The following is a 19716-nucleotide window of genomic DNA, read 5'->3' on the forward strand; positions in this document are numbered from 1 at the left end:
GGGGGATTGGCCAGGGGTCCTGCTCTGATCACTGTGCACTATGTAGGGGTGCACTACCCTCGGGTTAGAGAGTGGGATTGGCCAGGGGTCCTGCTCTGATCACTGTGCACTATGTCGGGGCAAAGGTGCAATGTGACGTCATTCTTCAATTCGGGGAAATACCTCTTGATCTCCACACGATTAAAATTTGATGTTTAACTTTTTGCTAATAAAAAATTTTAGGCATAAACCATGGCTTTATAAAGAAGATAATCATTTATTATAGCAGTAAAATACCTTGTTAGAATTGAACAATATCTACAACTGCTGCACAATTTAGAATTGCTTTAACGACACGAGAAAAGCTACTGACTCCCAAAATGTGATCCCCTGTCTGCAAACAAAGCCCCATCCCAGATTAATCGCTGAAGAAAAGTCTTATGTCTACTCATGGTTGGCTCAGACTAGCCGAGACCGTCAGAATATCTCGGTGCCCCCGGGTTGTGGTGTAGCAGCTGGTCTGGAGCCGGGTTCTGGAGATCTTCAGCTGGTCTGGAGCCAGGTTATGGAGATCTTCAGCTGGTCTGGAGCCAGGTTATGGAGATCTTCAGCTGGTCTGGAGCCAGGTTATGGAGATCTTCAGCTGGTCTGGAGCCAGGTTATGGAGATCTTCAGCTGGTCTGGAGCCAGGTTATGGAGATCTTCAGCTGGTCTGGAGCCAGGTTATGGAGATCTTCAGCTAGTCTGGAGCCAGGTTATGGAGATCTTCAGCTGGTCTGGAGCCAGGTTATGGAGATCTTCAGCTGGTCTGGAGCCAGGTTACGGAGATCTTCAGCTGGTCTGGAGCCAGGTTACGGAGATCTTCAGCTGGTCTGGAGCCAGGTTATGGAGATCTTCAGCTGGTCTGGAGCCAGGTTATGGAGATCTTCAGCTAGTCTGGAGCCAGGTTATGGAGATCTTCAGCTGGTCTGGAGCCAGGTTATGGAGATCTTCAGCTGGTCTGGAGCCAGGTTATGGAGATCTTCAGCTGGTCTGGAGCCAGGTTATGGAGATCTTCAGCTGGTCTGGAGCCAGGTTATGGAGATCTTCAGCTGGTCTGGAGCCAGGTTATGGAGATCTTCAGCTAGTCTGGAGCCAGGTTATGGAGATCTTCAGCTGGTCTGGAGCCAGGTTATGGAGATCTTCAGCTGGTCTGGAGCCAGGTTACGGAGATCTTCAGCTGGTCTGGAGCCAGGTTACGGAGATCTTCAGCTGGTCTGGAGCCAGGTTACGGAGATCTTCAGCTGGTCTGGAGCCAGTTTATGGAGATCTTCAGCTGGTCTGGAGCCAGGTTACGGAGATCTTCAGCTGGTCTGGAGCTAGGTTATGGAGATCTTCAGCTGGTCTGGAGCCAGGTTACGGAGATCTTCAGCTGGTCTGGAGCCAGGTTATGGAGATCTTCAGCGGGTCTGGAGCCGGGTTACGCAAGTTCCTGTGATGATCTGTTCTTCTCTTATTCCAACCACGAGGTGTAACTCAGTGACCCCCTTGTTGCTTCAGCCCGTCCGGAGCCAATTTTACCCATTTATATAAAACTGTTGTATATTTTAGTATTTTTACTCTACTAGCCCCTGGGTGTGTGTGAACAGTGCAATGTGACTCCGGGATCCCGTTACTCTGGTTTCCTGATGGTGAACGGCACTACTGGAATTCGTAACACGGACCCCGGATTCACAAAGAGCAGCAGGGCCTCTCACGGTGGAATGACCAGGAGTGAAGAGTTCCAGATTGGACAGCTGGTGCGAGCGGCCAGGAGCTAACGTTGGGGCCTCTTCACCCTGCACAGTAACACACGTCCCACTCCGTGATCACAGCCCAAGCACTCAGCGCAAGGAACACTTACAATTCACCAGCCCAACACTCTCAACCCCATCATTTATTGCCAAGCCCCTTTCCCAGTGCTGTTTCCTGCTGTGTCTCGAAGTTACTGTGTGAGATGTGCAATATTCACCCTGCAGTGGTCACATAGGCCCCGATATTTATGGGGAGATGGAGAGGGAGCGGGACGGTGTGTGGTGTTGGTGGGGAGGGGAGGGTTGGTCAGAGCGACAATCGGGAGGGTGGGACAGATCTGGTGGGGTGGGTAGGGGAGGTGGGTGGGGAGGGTTGGTCAGAGTGACAATCGGGAGGGAGGGACAGATCTGGTGGGGAGTGGAGGGGAGGGTTGGTCAGAGCGACAATCGGGAGGGAGGGGCAGATCTGGTGGGGTGGGGTGGGGAGGGTTGGTCAGAGTGACAATCGGGAGGGAGGGACAGATCTGGTGGGGTGGGGAGGGGAGGGTTGGTCAGAGCGACAATCGGGAGGGAGGGACAGATCTGGTGGGGTGGGGTGGGGAGGGGAGGGTTCGTCAGAGCGACAATCGGGAGAGAGGGACAGATCTGGTGGGGTGGGGAGGGTTGGTCAGAGTGACAATCAGGAGGGAGGGACAGATCTGGTGTGGTGGGGAGGGGAGGGTTGGTCAGAGCGACAATCGGGAGGGAGGGACAGATCTGGTGGGGTGGGGAGGGTTGGTCAGAGCGACAATCGGGAGGGAGGGACAGATCTGGTGGGGTGGGGAGGGGAGGGTTGATCAGAGTGACAATCGGGAGGGAGGGACAGATCTGGTGGGGTGGGGAGGGGAGGGTTGATCAGAGCGACAGTCGGGAGGGTGGGACAGATCTGGTGGGGTGGGGAGGGGAGGGTTGGTCAGAGCCACAATCTGGAGGGTGGGACAGATCTGGTGGGGAGGGGAGGGTTGGTCAGAGCGACAATCGGGAGGGAGAGACAGATCTGGTGGGGGGTGAATTGTGGCGGTGAGGAGAGGCTGTGATCAGTAGAAGCTTTGTTTGGGGGGTGTGGGGCCGGGGGTTGAACTCCTGGTCCTCCCGGCTCACAAGCCGTGCTGGGAAAGCACTTGCCTGCTTGATGCGGCTGCTCCCATCTCCATTCAGTTCCCAGGATTCCCGACCCTGGGAATCCCGGCCAGCCAGCCTTAAATTTAAATCGGGCTCCCAATGGCACTGCGAGAGCGGGACAGACTCGCCCGCGACCCTCCATCGCTAAATCGACGGCCTGTGCGTACACGGCAGGCGGGGGCGCCTGTCCTGACTTTTTATTTTTAACCCCCCCCCGGACCCTCTCCCTCATGTTGTGGGGAGTTAATAGCGACCCCATTCTCTCTGTATTCTGCTGTGTCTCCAAGTTACTGTGTGAGATGTGCAATATTCGCCCCACACTGGACACATTCTCCCCGCAGGGTCCTACGGTTCAAAATGGCGCAGTTTAAGAGGAGCAACATTTTTACTCCCATCACACAATGCAGGAGAGAAATAAGGAAAGAGTTTCTCAGTGAATGTGTCAGTGAAAGTGTAGAGATTGGACATATCATCAGCATTGTAAAAGGTCACCTGTCCTCCCTCATAGTCCAGGTAAACTCCGATGGTCCTGGGCTTCACACTCGGGGTCAGTGGGACAGACCGGCGTTCAACAGCTTCATATTTATTCCCATTTCTCAGCCACACAGCCCAGTATCCAAGTTCAGGCCCCAGTGTTATCGGACCCTTCCTATTGGCTGACTCTCTGGCCACACCCACGTCCCACTCAGTCTTGTCCCCGACCTCCACCTCCCAGTAGTGTTTCCCTGATGTGAATCCCTGTGACCCCAGGACACAGACAGCATTATCGAATCTCTCCGGGTTATCAGGAAGCTGTAATTCTCTGTTACTGTGTCTCACACTGGTCCGGTCCTCAGACAGGATGAGCTTACGATGAGCTGTGTTTGGGTCCAGGGTCAATGAGGCTGGGACTGGGGGAAATAAAAATGACATCATGTTAAATATTTTAGACAGAGGAAGGTGGACAGACACAGGTTAATATCTGATGTCTGTAGAACTGGACTCAGCACCCAGTGCATAATTTCTGTATTAGTGGAATCTGCAGACTGGGTACAGTGTACAGTTAGATATATTCCCAGACTCCAGTGTGTACAGTGAACAGATATTACAGACTGGGTACAGTGTACAGTTAGATATATTCCCAGACTCCAGTATGTACAGTGAACAGATATTACAGACTGGGTACAGTGTACAGTTAGATATATTCCCAGACTAGAGTGTGTACAGTGAACAGATATTACAGACTGGGTACAGTGTACAGTTAGATATATTCCCAGACTCCAGTGTGTACAGTGAACAGATATTACAGACTGGGTACAGTGTACAGTTAGATATATTCCCAGACTCCAGTGTGTACAGTGAACAGATATTACAGACTGGGTACAGTGTACAGTTAGATATATTCCCAGACTCCAGTGTGTACAGTGAACAGATATTACAGACTGGGTACAGTGTACAGTTAGATATATTCCCAGACTGCTGTTAGTTCTATGAACACAAGGACTGTGGGGTGGTCACTCCGACCAATACAGCCATGGACAGATGCATCTGAGTCAAGTATGTTATTCCCTCATGTTGATTTTCTCACCACTTGCCGCAAACCCAGTCTGGCAGCTTTGTCCTTCAGGACACATTGGTGGTACTGAGCCAGTCTTGGTGATGACTGAGCCTCCTATTTCTCACCTACATGCTGCCCCTCGGAGACATCATCTGAAACTACAGCGTCAGGATCCACATGTACGCTGACGACACCCAGCTCTACCTCACCACCTCTCTCAACCCCTCACTGCCTCTGATTCGTCAGACTGTTTGTCCGTCATCCAGTATTGGAGGAGCATAAATTTTGTCTAATTAAATATTGGGAAGGCCGAAGCCATTGTTTTGGGTCCTCGCCACAAACTCCGTTCACTAACCACCGACTCCATCCGTCTCCCTGGGCACCTTCTGAGGCTGAACCAGACTGTTCACAACATCGACATTCTATTTGACCCTGAGCTGATCTTCTGACCCCATATCCTCTCCAGCACCAAGACCACATACTTCCTCCTCACTAACAGTGCCCGAGTCCCCCCTGTGGTGTATGTAACCTGTTCCACCTTAAGAGAACTTAAGCGTGTTCCACCTTAAGAGATGTACTACTTTCTCTGGCTGCTGTATACGTAATACCGGTGGTGACCACCGGTATTTAAGCACTGTGTAGTAAGATTGTATTTCATATAGTCCTGACCTCCAACCAGTAAAGACCTGTTGAACTTTAATCTTGTAGCCTGTGTGTTATTAATTACAACTAGAACACACAGACTTTACAGTGGTGACGAGTCAGATTCTTACCCTGCAGCAGTTATATCCACGGCGGCTTCGTCCACAGAACAGACGTCGAAGAGAGGTTTCCACCCTCATCACCCTGCTGGAAGACACGTCGCGCGGCAGACATCGAGAAACCAGAGTGCAGAAGACATCCTGAACTCGAAGCCTCCATCAGCGGCTGTCAGCTATCTTCTTTCTACCTCGGTAGTGGGTAAGCCGGGCAGCGACGCGACCAGAAAATCGGCCACGTTGGCTGTACAGACGGGGAGGGAAGACGGAGGAATAAGGGCGGTGAGATCGATCGCGACCGGAGATAAGGGCCGGGCCGCATTCGGGCCAAAAGGCGCAGCGCGGGGACATCGATCGCGGCTGGTGATAAGGGCCGGGCCGCATTCGGGCTAAAAAGGCGCAGCGTCTGGGGGCAACTGAAGGCGCGAGAGCCGCGGTGAAGCGGAGACAGCGTCGGGGGAAGGGTGAAGACCGCCAAGCGCGGGAAAACCGCCATTTTGTAGGCGGAGGACGAAGACAAGAGCGCGGAAGCCGCCATCTTGGATAAAAATATAAAGAAATTAAATTGCAACGATGCCTAAACATGGGAACATTAATACGATAGCAAAATACTGCAGATGTTGGAAATCCGAAATAACAACAGAAAATGCTGGAAAAACTCAGCAAGTCAGGCAACATCCGTGGAGAGAAATTTGAGTTGACGTTTCGGGTTTGACCCTTCTTCAAAACTGGAGAGAAAAGCCTTTTCTCTCCAGTTTTGAAGAAGGGTCAAACCCGAAACGTCAACTCAAATTTCTCTCCACGGATGTTGCCTGACTTGCTGAGTTTTTCCAGCATTTTCTGTTGTTATATGGGAACATTAATACCTTTGATAGCGACATCGAAGATTGGGCTATGTATGTAGAACGCATACAAAATTATTGTAAAGCAAATAAAATCCCAGATGCAGAGAGAGCACTAACATTATTAAACTTAATGGGTGCTAAGACATACGGGCAATTGAAACACCTTGTATCACCAGATGAACCGGCGGATAAGACGTTCGAGGAGATTGTTACTGTCCTGAAAAATCACCTAAACCCCACGCCGCTGATGCTAGCGGAACGATTTAAATTTTACAGCAGAAGGCAGCTGAAGGATGAAAGCAATGCTGAATATTTTATGGAATTGCGTAAGCTAGCAAAGTACTGTCAATTCGGAACGAGATTGACAGAGGCGCTACGAGATAAATTTGTGTGTGGTTTATTAAAAGAAGATACACAAAAGCGATTGCTCGAGGAGAATGAGCTGACGCTTGAGAAAGCGGTCACTATGGCAGCAGCACACGAAGCCGCAGCGACAGGCACGGCAGTAATGCAGCTACGGTCACCGGAACTCAGTACAAATAAATTGGGTTTGAGTACTGTAAAATGTTATCGTTGCGGAAAGACAACGCACGATCAGAACCAGTGTTGGTTTAAAAACCAAGAATGCAGAACGTGTGGCAGGCTTGGCCACATAGCTAAAGTATGCCAGTCAGGAAAGAAGACCAGCAACAAAAAGTCACCGCAAGGAAAATACATAAAGGTACACAAGGTGACAAAGAACAGTTCGACCGAACAGAAGTCAGATTCAGACACTAGCAGTAATGAACTGGGTAGCTTAAGAGTACACAACGTTGGTAAGGATGCAGATCTCCAGACAATTTGGGTCACCCTTCAGATAGCAGGAGTCCAAGTAAAGATGGAATTGGACACTGGATCGGCATTGACGGTCATGAATAAGAAAGATTACAAAAGGTTATTCCAACATATTCCCCTACGGGATACGGAGATTATATTGAAAACATACACGGGGCAAAGAGTGTACCCCGTCGGAAAGATAGAGGTAAAAGTGGTCCACAAGGGCGAAGAAAGCCAAGTAATGGACTTATATGTGCTACCTGAAGGAGGTCCACCACTACTGGGACGGGAGTGGATTAGGAAAATGAATATGGGCTGGCACTCCTTGAAGGCACTAACGGTAGATTCCGGGGAAACAGATGTCAAACCTAAACGATTGTCCAGAATATTGGATGATGCTAAAGAGGTGTTCCAGCAGGGACTGGGAACACTGAGAGGAATTACGGCAAACATCAAAATTGATGAACATGCACAACCAAAATGTTTTAAAGCCAGACCGGTACCCTATGCAATACGACCTACTGCAGAAGCGGAACTGGAAGCGCTAGAACGTTCAGGTGTACTGTCTAAGGTAGATTGGAGTGAGTGGGCTACGCCCATTGTTCCCGTTATGAAACGTCCTTTGAGCAACAAGCCAGGAGAACCAGGGAAGGTTCGCATCTGTGGAGAGTTCAAAATCACCGTTAATCCGGTGCTTCACACGGTGCAGTATCCGCTTCCGCGGATTGAGGATATTTTTGCTTCGTTGTCTGGCGGGAAACACTTCACCAAGATAGACCTGGTGCAGGCGTACTTGCAGATGGAGGTTGAAGAAGAGTCACGCCAATACCTCACGATCAACACGCATCGAGGTTTGTACCGGTACAATAGACTGGCTTTTGGAGTGGCATCGGCTCCAGCAATTTGGCAGAGGGCCATGGAGCAGGTATTACAGGGAATTCCAGGCACACAATGTTACCTGGACGATATTCTGATTACAGGTGATGGTGATGAAGAACACCTCGCAAACTTGGAACTGGTGCTCAACAGACTGAAAGAGTATGGACTTAGAGTTAATCGGCAGAAATGCGAGTTCTTCCAGAAGCGGATCTCGTACTGTGGTCATGTCATTGACCGGGAGGGGCTTCATAAGTCTCCTGACAAGATAGAGGCAGTTGTAAAGGCTCCCGCTCCGGATAATGTCTCTCAGTTGAGGTCGTTTCTAGGATTGATTAACTATTACCATAAATTTCTACCAAATCTATCCACGGTACTGCACCCGCTAAACGCTCTTTTACAGAAGGGGGTACCATGGGAATGGAGCGAAAACTGTAAGAAGGCATTTCGCAAAAGCAAAGAATTGATCACCTCAGAGGAAGTGTTGGCTCACTTCAACCCGACACTGCCTATTCGGTTGGCTTGTGATGCTTCTCCATATGGTATTGGGGCAGTACTCTCACACAAGTTGCCAAATGGCACGGAAAGGCCAGTCACGTTTGCATCCAGATCATTGACCTCCGCTGAGCGCAACTATGCGCAGATCGATAGGGAGGCTCTCAGCCTTGTATGGGGAGTGAAGAAGTTTAATCATTACCTGCAGGGCCAAAAATTCACACTTCTGACAGACCATCAGCCGTTGGTATCCATTTTTAACCCTAAGAAGGGTGTTTCGGTGATGACAGCACAGAGACTCCAGAGATGGTCCCTTTTCCTAGGGGCACATCAATATCAAATAGAATTCAAAGGTACGAAGCAGCATGGCAATGCTGATGGGCTGTCGCGCCTGCCACTACCTGAAGAAGAAGAACCGACGAAAGTTGACCCTGTTGAGTTATTTCATTCGACCATCATCGAGTGTTTACCAGTCACCAATGCAAGTATTGAAAGAGAAACCAGGAACGACCCGACACTGTCCAGAGTCTACGAGGTGACAGTGAAAGGATGGCCAACACGTGGTGATCCTCTGTTACCGGCATTCTCGGCAAGGCGAGACCAGCTGTCCGTCTGCCATGGTACTTTGATGTACGGGACAAGAGTGATTATTCCTCCCAAGTTAAGGGAAAGAGTTCTAAAAGAACTGCATGAAGGTCATCTGGGGGGAGTTAAGATGAAAAGTCTTGCTAGGGCTTATGTATGGTGGCCGGGTATTGACCAACAGATAGAGGAGTTGACGAAAAGCTGCGCTGGGTGCCAAAAAGTGCAAAATGCACCTCCGATCGCACCACTACACCCATGGGAATGGCCTTCAGCCCCATGGCAACGCGTACATATTGACTTTGCTGGTCCATTCATGGACTCCATGTTCCTAATTGCGGTGGACGCACATTCCGAATGGCCAGAAGTGATCAAGATGAATACCACTACTTCAGAAAAGACAATTGCGGTGTTAAGAACAATATTCGCAAGGAACGGATTGCCAGAACAGATCTGTTCGGACAACGGACCACAGTTCGTGTCGGAAGAATTCCAAAAATTCTTAAAGAAGAATGGGGTGAAACATTATACCTCTGCCCCATATCATCCGGCGACAAACGGGTTGGCCGAGAGATTTGTCCAAACATTCAAAAAGGCAATAAAGGCCATGAACGATGACCAGATTCCGCTACAGCACAAGGTGGACAATTTCCAAATGGCGTATCGAAACGCCGCTCATGCAGTGACTAACCAAAGTCCTGCCATGATGTTTTATAACAGGAGGTTGCGGTCCAGGTTGGACTTGTTAAAACCAAATGTGCGGAGGGAAGTGGAAAACAAACAGTTCCGGCATATTAATAACAAGTCCACTCGAAGTTTCGAAGTAGGACAACCAGTGTTGGCAAGGGGCTATGGAAACGAAAAATGGCAGTCCGGAACAATTCGGGCCAGACAAGGACCTCTGATGTACACAGTAGATATTGGTAACAATGTGATAAGGCGTCATGCGGATCAACTGGTAGAATCAAGAGCAAGGGTCGAACCCATGGTTGCGACAGAGACAACTGTGGAAGACGTTAATGAACCTGAAGCATCTACCTCGGCAGGGACTGTACCTGATGATGACGTCCAATACATAGGAAACCAACAAGAAGAGTCACCTCAGCAACAAGAGTCAGAGACCACTGAAAGGCGTTATCCAGACCGAATCAGAAGGCCTCCTGAGAGACTGAACCTTTGAACTGTTTATACCTGAAGTTATATATGTATATATGTTATGATGTTATGTTAAATGGGGATATGACTATTAAGCTAAAAAGGGAGGATTGTGGTGTATGTAACCTGTTCCACCTTAAGAGAACTTAAGCCTGTTCCACCTTAAGAGATGTACTACTTTCTCTGGCTGCTGTATACGTAATACCGGTGGTGACCACCGGTATTTAAGCACTGTGTAGTAAGATTGTATTTCATATAGTCCTGACCTCCAACCAGTAAAGACCTGTTGAACTTTAATCTTGTAGCCTGTGTGTTATTAATTACAACTAGAACACACAGACTTTACACCCCCCTGCCTCAACTCATCTGCTGCTGAAACCCTCATCCATGTCTTTATTACTCTAGACTTGACTATTCCAATGCAATCCTGGCCGGCCTCTCACGTTCTACCCTACGTAATCTTGAACACATTAAATACTCTGCTGCCTGTGTCCTAACTCACACCAAGTCCCATTCACCCATCACCCCTGTGCTCGCTGACCTACACTGACACCCAGTCCAGCAACAGCTTGATTTTAAAATGATCATCCTTGTTTTCAAATCCCTCCAGGGCCTCGCCCCTCCCTATCTCTGTAACCTCCTCCAGCCCTACCACCCTCCGAGATCTCTGCACTCCTCCAATTCTGGCCTCTTGTGCATCCCCTATTTCAGTCGCTCCACCATTGGTGGCCGTGCCTCCAGCTGCCTCGGCCCTGAGCTCTGGAATTCCCTGCCTAAACCTCTCCGCCTCTCTTATTTCCATATCTCCTTAGGTACCTCGGTGTCAAGGTTTGTCTGATTGAGCCCCTGTGACGTGTCTTGGGACATTTTACTGTGTTAAAGGCACTATATACATGCAAGTTGTTGTTGTTATGGGCTTTGAAGTCCGCACTCAGAGTACATTCTGTGCCCTTGCTACCCTCAGTGCTTCTTCCAAGTGGTGTTCAACATGAAGGAGTACGGCTTCCTCAGCAGAAGGCCAAGAGACCGCAATGTTGAGGACTCCCACACCCACCCACCGTGCCCCCACCTCTGGTGGGTCTGTCCTGCCAGTGGGTCTGTTAGTGGGGAGCACTTTGCAATGTAGACTGGGCTGGGTGTGTTTTTGTCATGTCCTAATTCAATGTCTAGGTCACAGCCGAGAGGTCGGTAGGTTTTATTCTTGTTTTCCTTTCTAGTGGTTTTGATGTCACTGAGTGTCTCACTCGTCCCCTTCAGAGGGAAGTCAAGAGACAACGTTGGTGTGGGACTGGAGTCACATATAGGCCAGACCGGCTAAAGACGGCAGGTTTCCTTCCCGAAAGGACATCAGTGAACCTGCTGGGTTTTTACGACAATCCGACAGCTTCATGGTCACTTTTACTGACACCAGCTTTTTATTCCAGATTTACTCATTGAACGGAAGTTAAATTCTCAAACTGCCATGGTGGGATTAATCTCACACTCTCTGGATTATTAGTCCAGTAACACAACCACTACACCATCGCACCCTCTACAGTACAATAAGCATTCTCTAAACGACTGTTCCAGTGAGTGCACCATTAGAAAGTTTATGAAGTATTTGCCGTGTGGGATAAGGAGAGGAGACATGGGGGGAAAAAATTCAGTTGGTAGCGCCACCCGTTAGTGCCTTAAGAGGGCGCTAACCAACTAGCGCCTCCCGCAAAATTCAGCGGGAGGTTAGTGGTGGCGCTAACTGGTAGCGTTGCGCCGCTGGCGATGACGTCATTGGTGTGCGCAGCGCCCCACTCAAACCCCGGCCACGATCTTCGGGAGCGCCCCCTGATTTACCGCCGGACGCTATGTCCGACAGGGTCAGGGGGGCGTACCTGTGGCCGGGGAGGCGCAATTTAAAGGTGAGGTGCGGGGCGGCCATTTTTGTTGCTGGCCGCCTGCCAGCACCTGCCTGCGATCCCGTCCCCGACCTCCTGGACCCCCCCCCCCGCGGAGTGCTGGCTGCACTCCAAGAGCCCGGCACTTCTCTTGGGTGCCGGGCTCTTTTGCCTGCACTCCCGATCCCCGGGGGCCCAGCTGGGCCCCAGGTCGAGCTGCACAAGGCCCGTCCCCTTTAAGGAGGGGAGGAAGGCCTGCAATACCGCAGCGCAACCTGATGCAGCGTGTGGCGCTGCGGCACGTAGCACCACGATATTCACTCGCAGAGCCCCAAGAGGGATGCGGGGCGCCTCCAGTAGTGCCGCGCTTCCATCTTGGGGTGCAACCACTCAATTTCCGGTGCAGGGGCGCTACTTTTAGCGCCCCGGCGAAGTTAGCGCCTCAATTGGGGCGCGACTCAATTTTTAGCCCATGGTAAATAACAGAGGTTGATGTTTAACTTGCTGCCTGAGTATAAAGGTGGAGATGGGGATTGGCCTTCCATTATAGAAACCGCCCACTGACATCGCCACAACTAAACACTCCCAACAAGCATATTCTATAAGAAGCTCACATTAACGGGAAACTACACTCAAAATCTCCCAAGACAACAACCACACCAGTGGAAAGTGTATCGTGGTCAGTGATGGTATGTGAGGGTGGGCGGTGGAGTGTACAGCTCAGTGAAGGTACAAAGCCAAACAGAGCAGAGGATCGACCGTCAGTATTCCTGGGTCAGAGAGGAACACAATCAGCCCGGTGTCCCAGTCTGATCGCTGTCCAGTGAGTCCTGGGTCAGAGAGGAACACAATCAGCCCGGGGTCCCAGTCTAATCACTGTCTAGTGAGTCCTGGGTCAGAGAGGAACACAATCAGCCCGGGGTCCCAGTCTGATCACTGTCCAGTGAGTCCTGGGTCAGAGAGGAACACAATCAGCTCAGGGTCCCAGTCTGATCACTGCCCAGTGAGTCCTGGGTCAGAGAGGAACACAATCAGCCAGGGGTCCCAGTCTGATCACTGTCCAGTGAGTCCTGGGTCAGAGAGGAACACAATCAGCCCGGGGTCCCAGTCTGATCACTGTCCAGTGAGTCCTGGGTCAGAGAGGAACACAATCAGCCCGGGGTCCCAGTCTGATCACTGCCCAGTGAGTCCTGGGTCAGAGAGGAACACAATCAGCCCGGGGTCCCAGTCTGATCACTGTCCAGTGAGTCCTGGGTCAGAGAGGAACACAATCAGCCCGGGGTCCCAGTCTGATCACTGCCCAGTGAGTCCTGGGTCAGAGAGGAACACAATCAGCCCGGGGTCCCAGTCTGATCACTGTCCAGTGAGCCCTGGGTCAGAGAGGAACACAATCAGCCCGGGGTCCCAATCTGATCACTGTCTAGTGAGCCCTGGGTCAGAGAGGAACACAATCAGCCCGGGGTCCCAGTCTGATCACTGTCCAGTGAGTCCTACTGGAAAGTGCGAGTGTCTGGATGTCAAATAAGATGGTTCCGATGCCCTCATGCTTGAATCGCTCAATCTAAGGCCCCACATAAAGAATGGCCCCTTGAGTGAGGCCCCAGAGACTGCTGCCCCAGTGATCTGTACCCAGCAACAGGCAGCACCTTCAGGAGAGGGGGAAGAGAGCAGGACACTACAGAAAGTGGACACAAAGCTGTGGAGTTTCTTACCTGGAGAGATGATCTGTTTCATTTCCTTCCACACTGCGTAGAGTAACGGGCCTCGAAACACTGTGTATTTCAGGCTTGCAGACACCAGGATCTCTTCATCTTCACTTGTGTCTGACGGTTCAAAGTCTATATCTTCATCTTCATCTTCCTCTGAATCTCGGTTGTCATTGTTTTCTTCTTCATCTTCACCTCTCTCTGCACCTTCACCCTCCTCACCTTTCTCCAGGTACCTGTTTGAATGGGATTGATTCAGTCACTCACTGCAGGATACAAACTGTGATCACAGTGTCAGACCATGTGGGGGTTTGGATTGGATACTCACCTTTCTCTCAATCTTTTCAGTTCCTGCAGGACAGAGAATCAGAAACATTTTAATAAATATACGGCAGTGTTTAGAATGTACAGTTTAATGATGTATAATCAGTGGTTTTAGTAAAATGTGAAGGGATCTGGGTGGAGTTTTCACTGATGGGCTCCAGTGATGAGAAACCACGTCAGTTACCCCCGGAAAACACTCGACAGAGTTTCCTCTGCTGCTGAAGACTTTGAAGATTCACTGATCAGTTCCCTTAATTTCGGGTCGCTATTTCCCCAGTAACTCAGAGGTTGTCTCTGGTCTGAGCTGGGGACAGTGGTGTTACACCTAACCTCAGCATCGCCTCAATAGGGAGACAACAGCCGATGTACCTGCTCCTGGACACTTCCAGGCAGCTCTGGGGCAACACGCACCTGTCTACACATCGGAAGAGAACAGGATTAGGATCAGTGTGATGCCCACACCGTCAAATAGCCTCCTATTGCTGACTGCGCAGAGCATTGTTAGCACCCATGGGACTGAACCCCAACATGTCACTGCTCTCAGGGTCAGCACCCATGGGACTGAACCCCAACATGTCACTGCTCTCAGGGCCAGCACCCATGGGACTGAACCCCAACATGTCACTGCTCTCAGGGCCAGCACCCATGGGACTGAACCCCAACATGTCACTGCTCTCAGGGCCAGCACCCATGGGACTGAACCCCAACATGTCACTGCTCTCAGGGCCAGCACCCATGGGACTGAACCCCATCATGTCACTGCTCTCAGGGCCAGCACCCATGGGACTGAACCCCAACATGTCACTGCTCTCAGGGCCAGTACCTATGGGACCGAACCCCAACTTGTCACTGCTCTCAGGGCCAGCACCCATGGGACTGAACCCCAACATGTCACTGCTCTCAGGGCCAGCACCCATGGGACTGAACCCCAACATGTCACTGCTCTCAGGGCTAGCACCCATGGGACTGAACCCCAACATGTCACTGCTCTCAGGGTCAGCACCCATGGGACTGAACCCCAACATGTCACTGCTCTCAGGGTCAGCACCCATGGGACTGAACCCCAACATGTCACTGCTCTCAGGACAGAAGAGAGGGGGAGAAAACTAAGGGGACAAAAAGCACAAACCCTCACTGAGGAAACCTCAGTAACCTGCAGGAGATTTTCAGATGGTGAGTTCACAGGATACTGACAGATGAGGGAAGCCATTCAGCCCATCAATTCCTCCATCTAGACAGACTAACGGTGCCCCACCCCACATTACATCATCTAATCGTTTCCTCTCCTAATGCTACCCGTTAGCTCATTCCATGTGTTCATCACTGTTGTGTGAGATAAACTTCCTGACATCAGTCCCAGAATTACATTTACACACTTTCATCCACACTTTTTGTTTGTGCCTTCTGTTCTCTCCCACATGGCAGCTGTCTTTCATTCTGCCAGCGCAATTCACACTTCATCTAGAGCCATCCTTTGTTTCTTAACCTGTCCCATTACCACCTCCTTTTGCCTTGAATATCTCTTAATGTCTCTTAACCTCTCCTGCCTTCTATCCTATCACAGACCTTCCCTTTTGTTCTTTCATCCCCTCCCCCCTTTCCCAGCCCCTGCATTTGCTTAAAAATCTGTTCCAATTCCTGCTTTTTTCCAGTTCTGACAAAAGGTCGTCGACCTGAAACGTTAACTCTGTTTCTCTCTCCACAGATGCTGCCTGACCTGCTGAGTTTCTCCAGCATTTTCTGTTTTTATTCCAGAATTACATTTCCTAGTTTCCAACAATTAAAGTCTGATTTTGATTTGCCGTCTCCATACTGTTTACTCTCCCTTACACCTCAATAAAACCACCTCTCAGACACCTCGGGGGTCATTTTGACGCTGGGCGATTATGTAACACGGGCGATATCGGCTCGGCCACCCGTTAAACACTTCTCCACATTTCCGTTTCTACTGACTTCAAATCGGGAGAGGTGTTTAATGGGTGATTGAGCTGATATCGCACGTTTTACACAAAGTCAAAATGACCCCCCTCCTTTCCAAAGTGAAGGGTTCAAGTGTCTCCAGTCTTTCCTCAGGGCTCAGACCCTGACACTGGGGATTAGCCTCACCGCTCTTCTCAGCACTGCCTTACTTCTGGGTGACCAGAACTAGACACAATGGCCCAGAAATTCGGGTCGGGGGCTTCCCGCAGGTGCAAGCCTCCGACCTGCACTTACCTAGCGCGCCGGCCATTGAGCTGTGGGCCCGCGTGGGATTCCGATCCTGGGCCTCCTCCAGCTGCCGGCGCACAGTGCTTGTGTATCCCAGGGGCACAGTTAGTTCAAAGCGTCCCCTGGGATCACGTGGGCCATGGAGAGCCAATGGTAGCAGGGAAATGCCCATTCATAGAATTGACAGGAAGACCTGTCAAAACTATAAATACTATAAGCCCCAATACATAACTAAAACTTCAAATACATTTTAAAAAATCACATTTTTAAAATAACTATAAATTATATAAAATAATTATAAACAATAATTTAAATTTTTGAAAAAATTAATTACAGTTTTTAACGGGGCTAAAAATAAACTTACCTTTCTTTAAAGTATTTAAAAATAATAAACCTGTGGAAAAAATGTTTTAATTTTAATTAATTCACCACTTACCTTGTTAAAAGCAGGCCTTGCGACTGCTTTTTAAAAGTGTAACTGCTGGAGACTTACCCTCCCGGAGAAACCTGCAAAAAAACCATAAGTTCCAGGCGCACGCCCTGCCTCTCCGGCGCACGCGTTCGACCTCTGAACCCCTTCCTTTAAGGGAATGGAAGTTCCGGTTTCCTGCGCATGCGCAGTGCATGCACCCGTGGAGACCCGAATTTCTGGGCCAATCTTACATCGAATTACACAGAGTCTACAGCACAGAAACAGGCCATTCGGCCCAACTGGTCTGTGCTGCTGTTTATGCTCCACACGAACCTCCTCCCACCCCTCTTCATCGAACCTTATCAGCATAACCTGCGATTCCTTTCTCCCTCGTGTGTTTTATCGAGCTTCCCTTAAATGTATCTACGTTATTGGCTTCAACTACTCCGTGTGGTAGTGAGTTCCACATTCTAACCACTCTCTGGGTAAAGAAGTTTCTCCTGAATTCCCTATTGGATTCATTCCTGACTATCTTATACTCACGGTCTCTAGTTTTTCCTCCCTCACTAGTGGAAATCTATTCTCTACCTCTACCCTATCAAACCCTTTCATCATTGTGAAGGCCTCTATCAGGTCACCCCTCAGCCTTCTCTTTTCTAGAGAAAAGAGCCCCAGCCTGTTCAGTTTTCTCTGCTTTTCAATTCTTTCCTCTATTCAAGGTGTGGTCTGACCAGTGGCCTGTGCGGTGTCTCTGCCCTGTATGTGTGAGTGAGTCCATTGATGGGACAGTAAATTGGGCGGAATGTAAAGCGAGCTGCCGATTGGCTATCGCCCGTTTTGTGCTGCCGTCCGAGAGGAATTTCTTCCCTTGTGTGTGTGGAACGTCCTGCTGACCACATTCTGCCCTACGGTTTGTCTCGGCTGGCTCTGGTTTCCCCCCCGGCCCTCCCCCCACCTCTCTAGTTTGAATGATTTCCCACTGCTGCCTCAATGCTCCTCGCAAGTCTCTTCACCCCTCCTTGGTTTAGATGCATCCCCTTTCTTCTCTCACACTCCATTTCTGGACCGTTTACTCTGGTTCCAGTTATACTGCAGCCAGTGTGAGGTCCTGACAGTGTGGGACAGTCTCCTCGACACTCAGAGCTCAATCCTGACTGATACCTATTTGTCCTCAGTTATACCGCACATTGTGCATTGTTGTGACGGGGTTTGAGCCCTATTATAAAGTGCTGTTTACACTTACACCAACAGCTTGGGGATTGGGTTATAAAGGGTCACCTTGAGAAAAGAGATACTGTCTTGCTGCTCGATGTCTACACAAAGGTTCAGTCTGTTCTCCTCAAGTGACGTCAGTTCCTCTTCACTTCTTTCCAAGTTCTTCTCCATTGGTCGCAGATCTTCCTCCTTTTGTCTCCTCAGCTCTTCGATTAAATGTTTCTCTTTGTCTTCAAGATATCGATGGATTTTGGCAAATTGTGCGGAGATGTCTTGCTCCAGGGATCCTGTGAGTTGCTAAGATGGTGAGAGAGATGATTTAAGCAGCGAGTTGTTAAATGGTGGCAGTGTTTAAAGGTAAAAGCAGTCATACTCACATCCAGTTCTGAAATCTTTCCCTCCTGCTGCCGTTTTAATTCACTTTTACTTTTCTTTTCCTCCTCCATGGAATCCAAGGCCGATTTCAGCTGGTCCTAAAAATGGAACCAGATCTCACCATAACCCATTGCAATGTCTGCTGTTTATTCCCAAACTGTGGGAGCAGCTGTTCAGGGAATGTTGCCCGTGTCACTAGTGTGGACCCCTTTACAAAAGGCAGTGTGAAAAGTACTCAATCAGACCAGGCACAGCTTCACACCAACAACTGGTTTATGTTACATTCAATATATGAATGGGTTTGATCGGGTCGACGTAGAGAAGATGTTTCCACTTGTGGGGGATTCCAAAACTAGGGGCCACCAATAGAAGATAGTCATGTAAGCATCGAACACAGGCCCCAAGGATTTTTGGTATCAGATATTTTGAATGACTGTTACTGCTGATTTGACCAACAGCCTGTTAGGAGAAAATGGGAGGGGCCCAGATGTTCTTGATGGACAGGAGATTCCAGCCAGGCCTACAAACTAATTATGGGAGAATTTCTGGGCAGACAGAATTCTCTGGGAAGACAATGGGTCCGAGTAGGTAACTCATACGGTAACGAGCACGTAGATGGGATAGCCCCGAAAGGCGGGAACCGGACAAAAGAGGGCCATTGTAAATTAATGGGAAGCCGCTTAACCCAGGTTCAGGTGAGAAGTGCGGCCCATCATCTGCCACTAACACCAGCACCTAGATGGGATAGCCCCGAAAGGCGGGAAACCAGACAAAGAAAACAAAGAGGGGTGATTAAAAAGACATCACTGCAACTACACAGAGCTGGAATGAACTTTTAGGATATAGAGAAGGCAGCTTTGGCTTTCTCTCTCTCTCTCTCTCGCTCTAAACCACCACGAGCGACAAGAGCCTCGCCTTGCTCTTTGACTGTAGGAACGAACCTCGAAACTGGGACTTGGATACTGCATCGGCGATACGGAACCAGGAGTCACAGAATCACACAGAAACCCCACAGTGCAGATAGAGGCCATTTCGGCCCATCGAGCCTGCACCGACACATATCCCACCCGATCCCCGTAACCCCTACACCAACACGTAACCCCACGTATTTAATCCCCCTAACACTAAGGGTCAATTTATCATAGCCAATCAACCTAACCCGCACGTCTTTGGACTGTGGGAGGAAACCGGAGCACCCGGAGGAAACCCACGCAAACACGGGGCGAATGTGCAAACTCCACACTCATAGAGTTATACAGCACAGAAAGAGGCCCTTCGGCCCATTGTGTCCACGCCGGCCATCAAGCCCTGTCTATTCTAATCCCATTTTCCAGCATTTGGTCCGTAGCCTTGTATGCTATGGCATTTCAAGTGCTCATCTAAATGCTTCTTGAATGTTGTGAGGGTTCCTGCCTCTACCACCCTTTCAGGCAGTGAGTTCCAGATTCCAACCACCCTCTGGGTGAAAAAGCTTTTCCTCAATTCCCTCTAAACCTCCCGCCCCTTACCTTAACACTATGCCCCCTGGTTATTGACCCCTCTACTAAGGGGAAAAGTTCCTTTCTATCCACCCTATCTATGCCCCTCATAATTTTGTACACCTCAATCAGGTCCCCCCTCAGCCTTCTC

General features: G+C 49.8%; 1 protein-coding gene across 2 annotated transcripts in view; it reads right to left on the minus strand.

Moving 5' to 3' along the window:
- Window positions 1-236: 236 nt before the first annotated feature.
- The window catches only part of LOC147095566 (zinc-binding protein A33-like), a 46211-nt gene continuing 26731 nt past the window's right edge, over window positions 237-19716 (minus strand). The window contains exons 2-6 of one of the 2 annotated variants that reach the window (XM_085974694.1): window positions 18090-18185; window positions 17776-18009; window positions 13882-13904; window positions 13560-13789; window positions 237-3802 (exon numbers count right to left, since the gene is read on the minus strand). In XM_085974694.1, coding sequence (XP_085830820.1) covers window positions 3258-3802; window positions 13560-13789; window positions 13882-13904; window positions 17776-18009; window positions 18090-18185 — 1128 coding nt within the window. In that variant the 3' untranslated portion in view covers window positions 237-3257. The remainder of the gene's footprint in view (window positions 3803-13559; window positions 13790-13881; window positions 13905-17775; window positions 18010-18089; window positions 18186-19716) is intronic. The other variant, XM_085974696.1, reaches the window with a different exon arrangement.

The sequence above is a fragment of the Somniosus microcephalus genome, unplaced genomic scaffold (genome assembly GCF_052327205.1).
Source record: "Somniosus microcephalus isolate GS21.2 unplaced genomic scaffold, FLI_Smic_1.0 unresolved_chr1, whole genome shotgun sequence".
Classification (NCBI taxonomy): domain Eukaryota; kingdom Metazoa; phylum Chordata; class Chondrichthyes; order Squaliformes; family Somniosidae; genus Somniosus; species Somniosus microcephalus.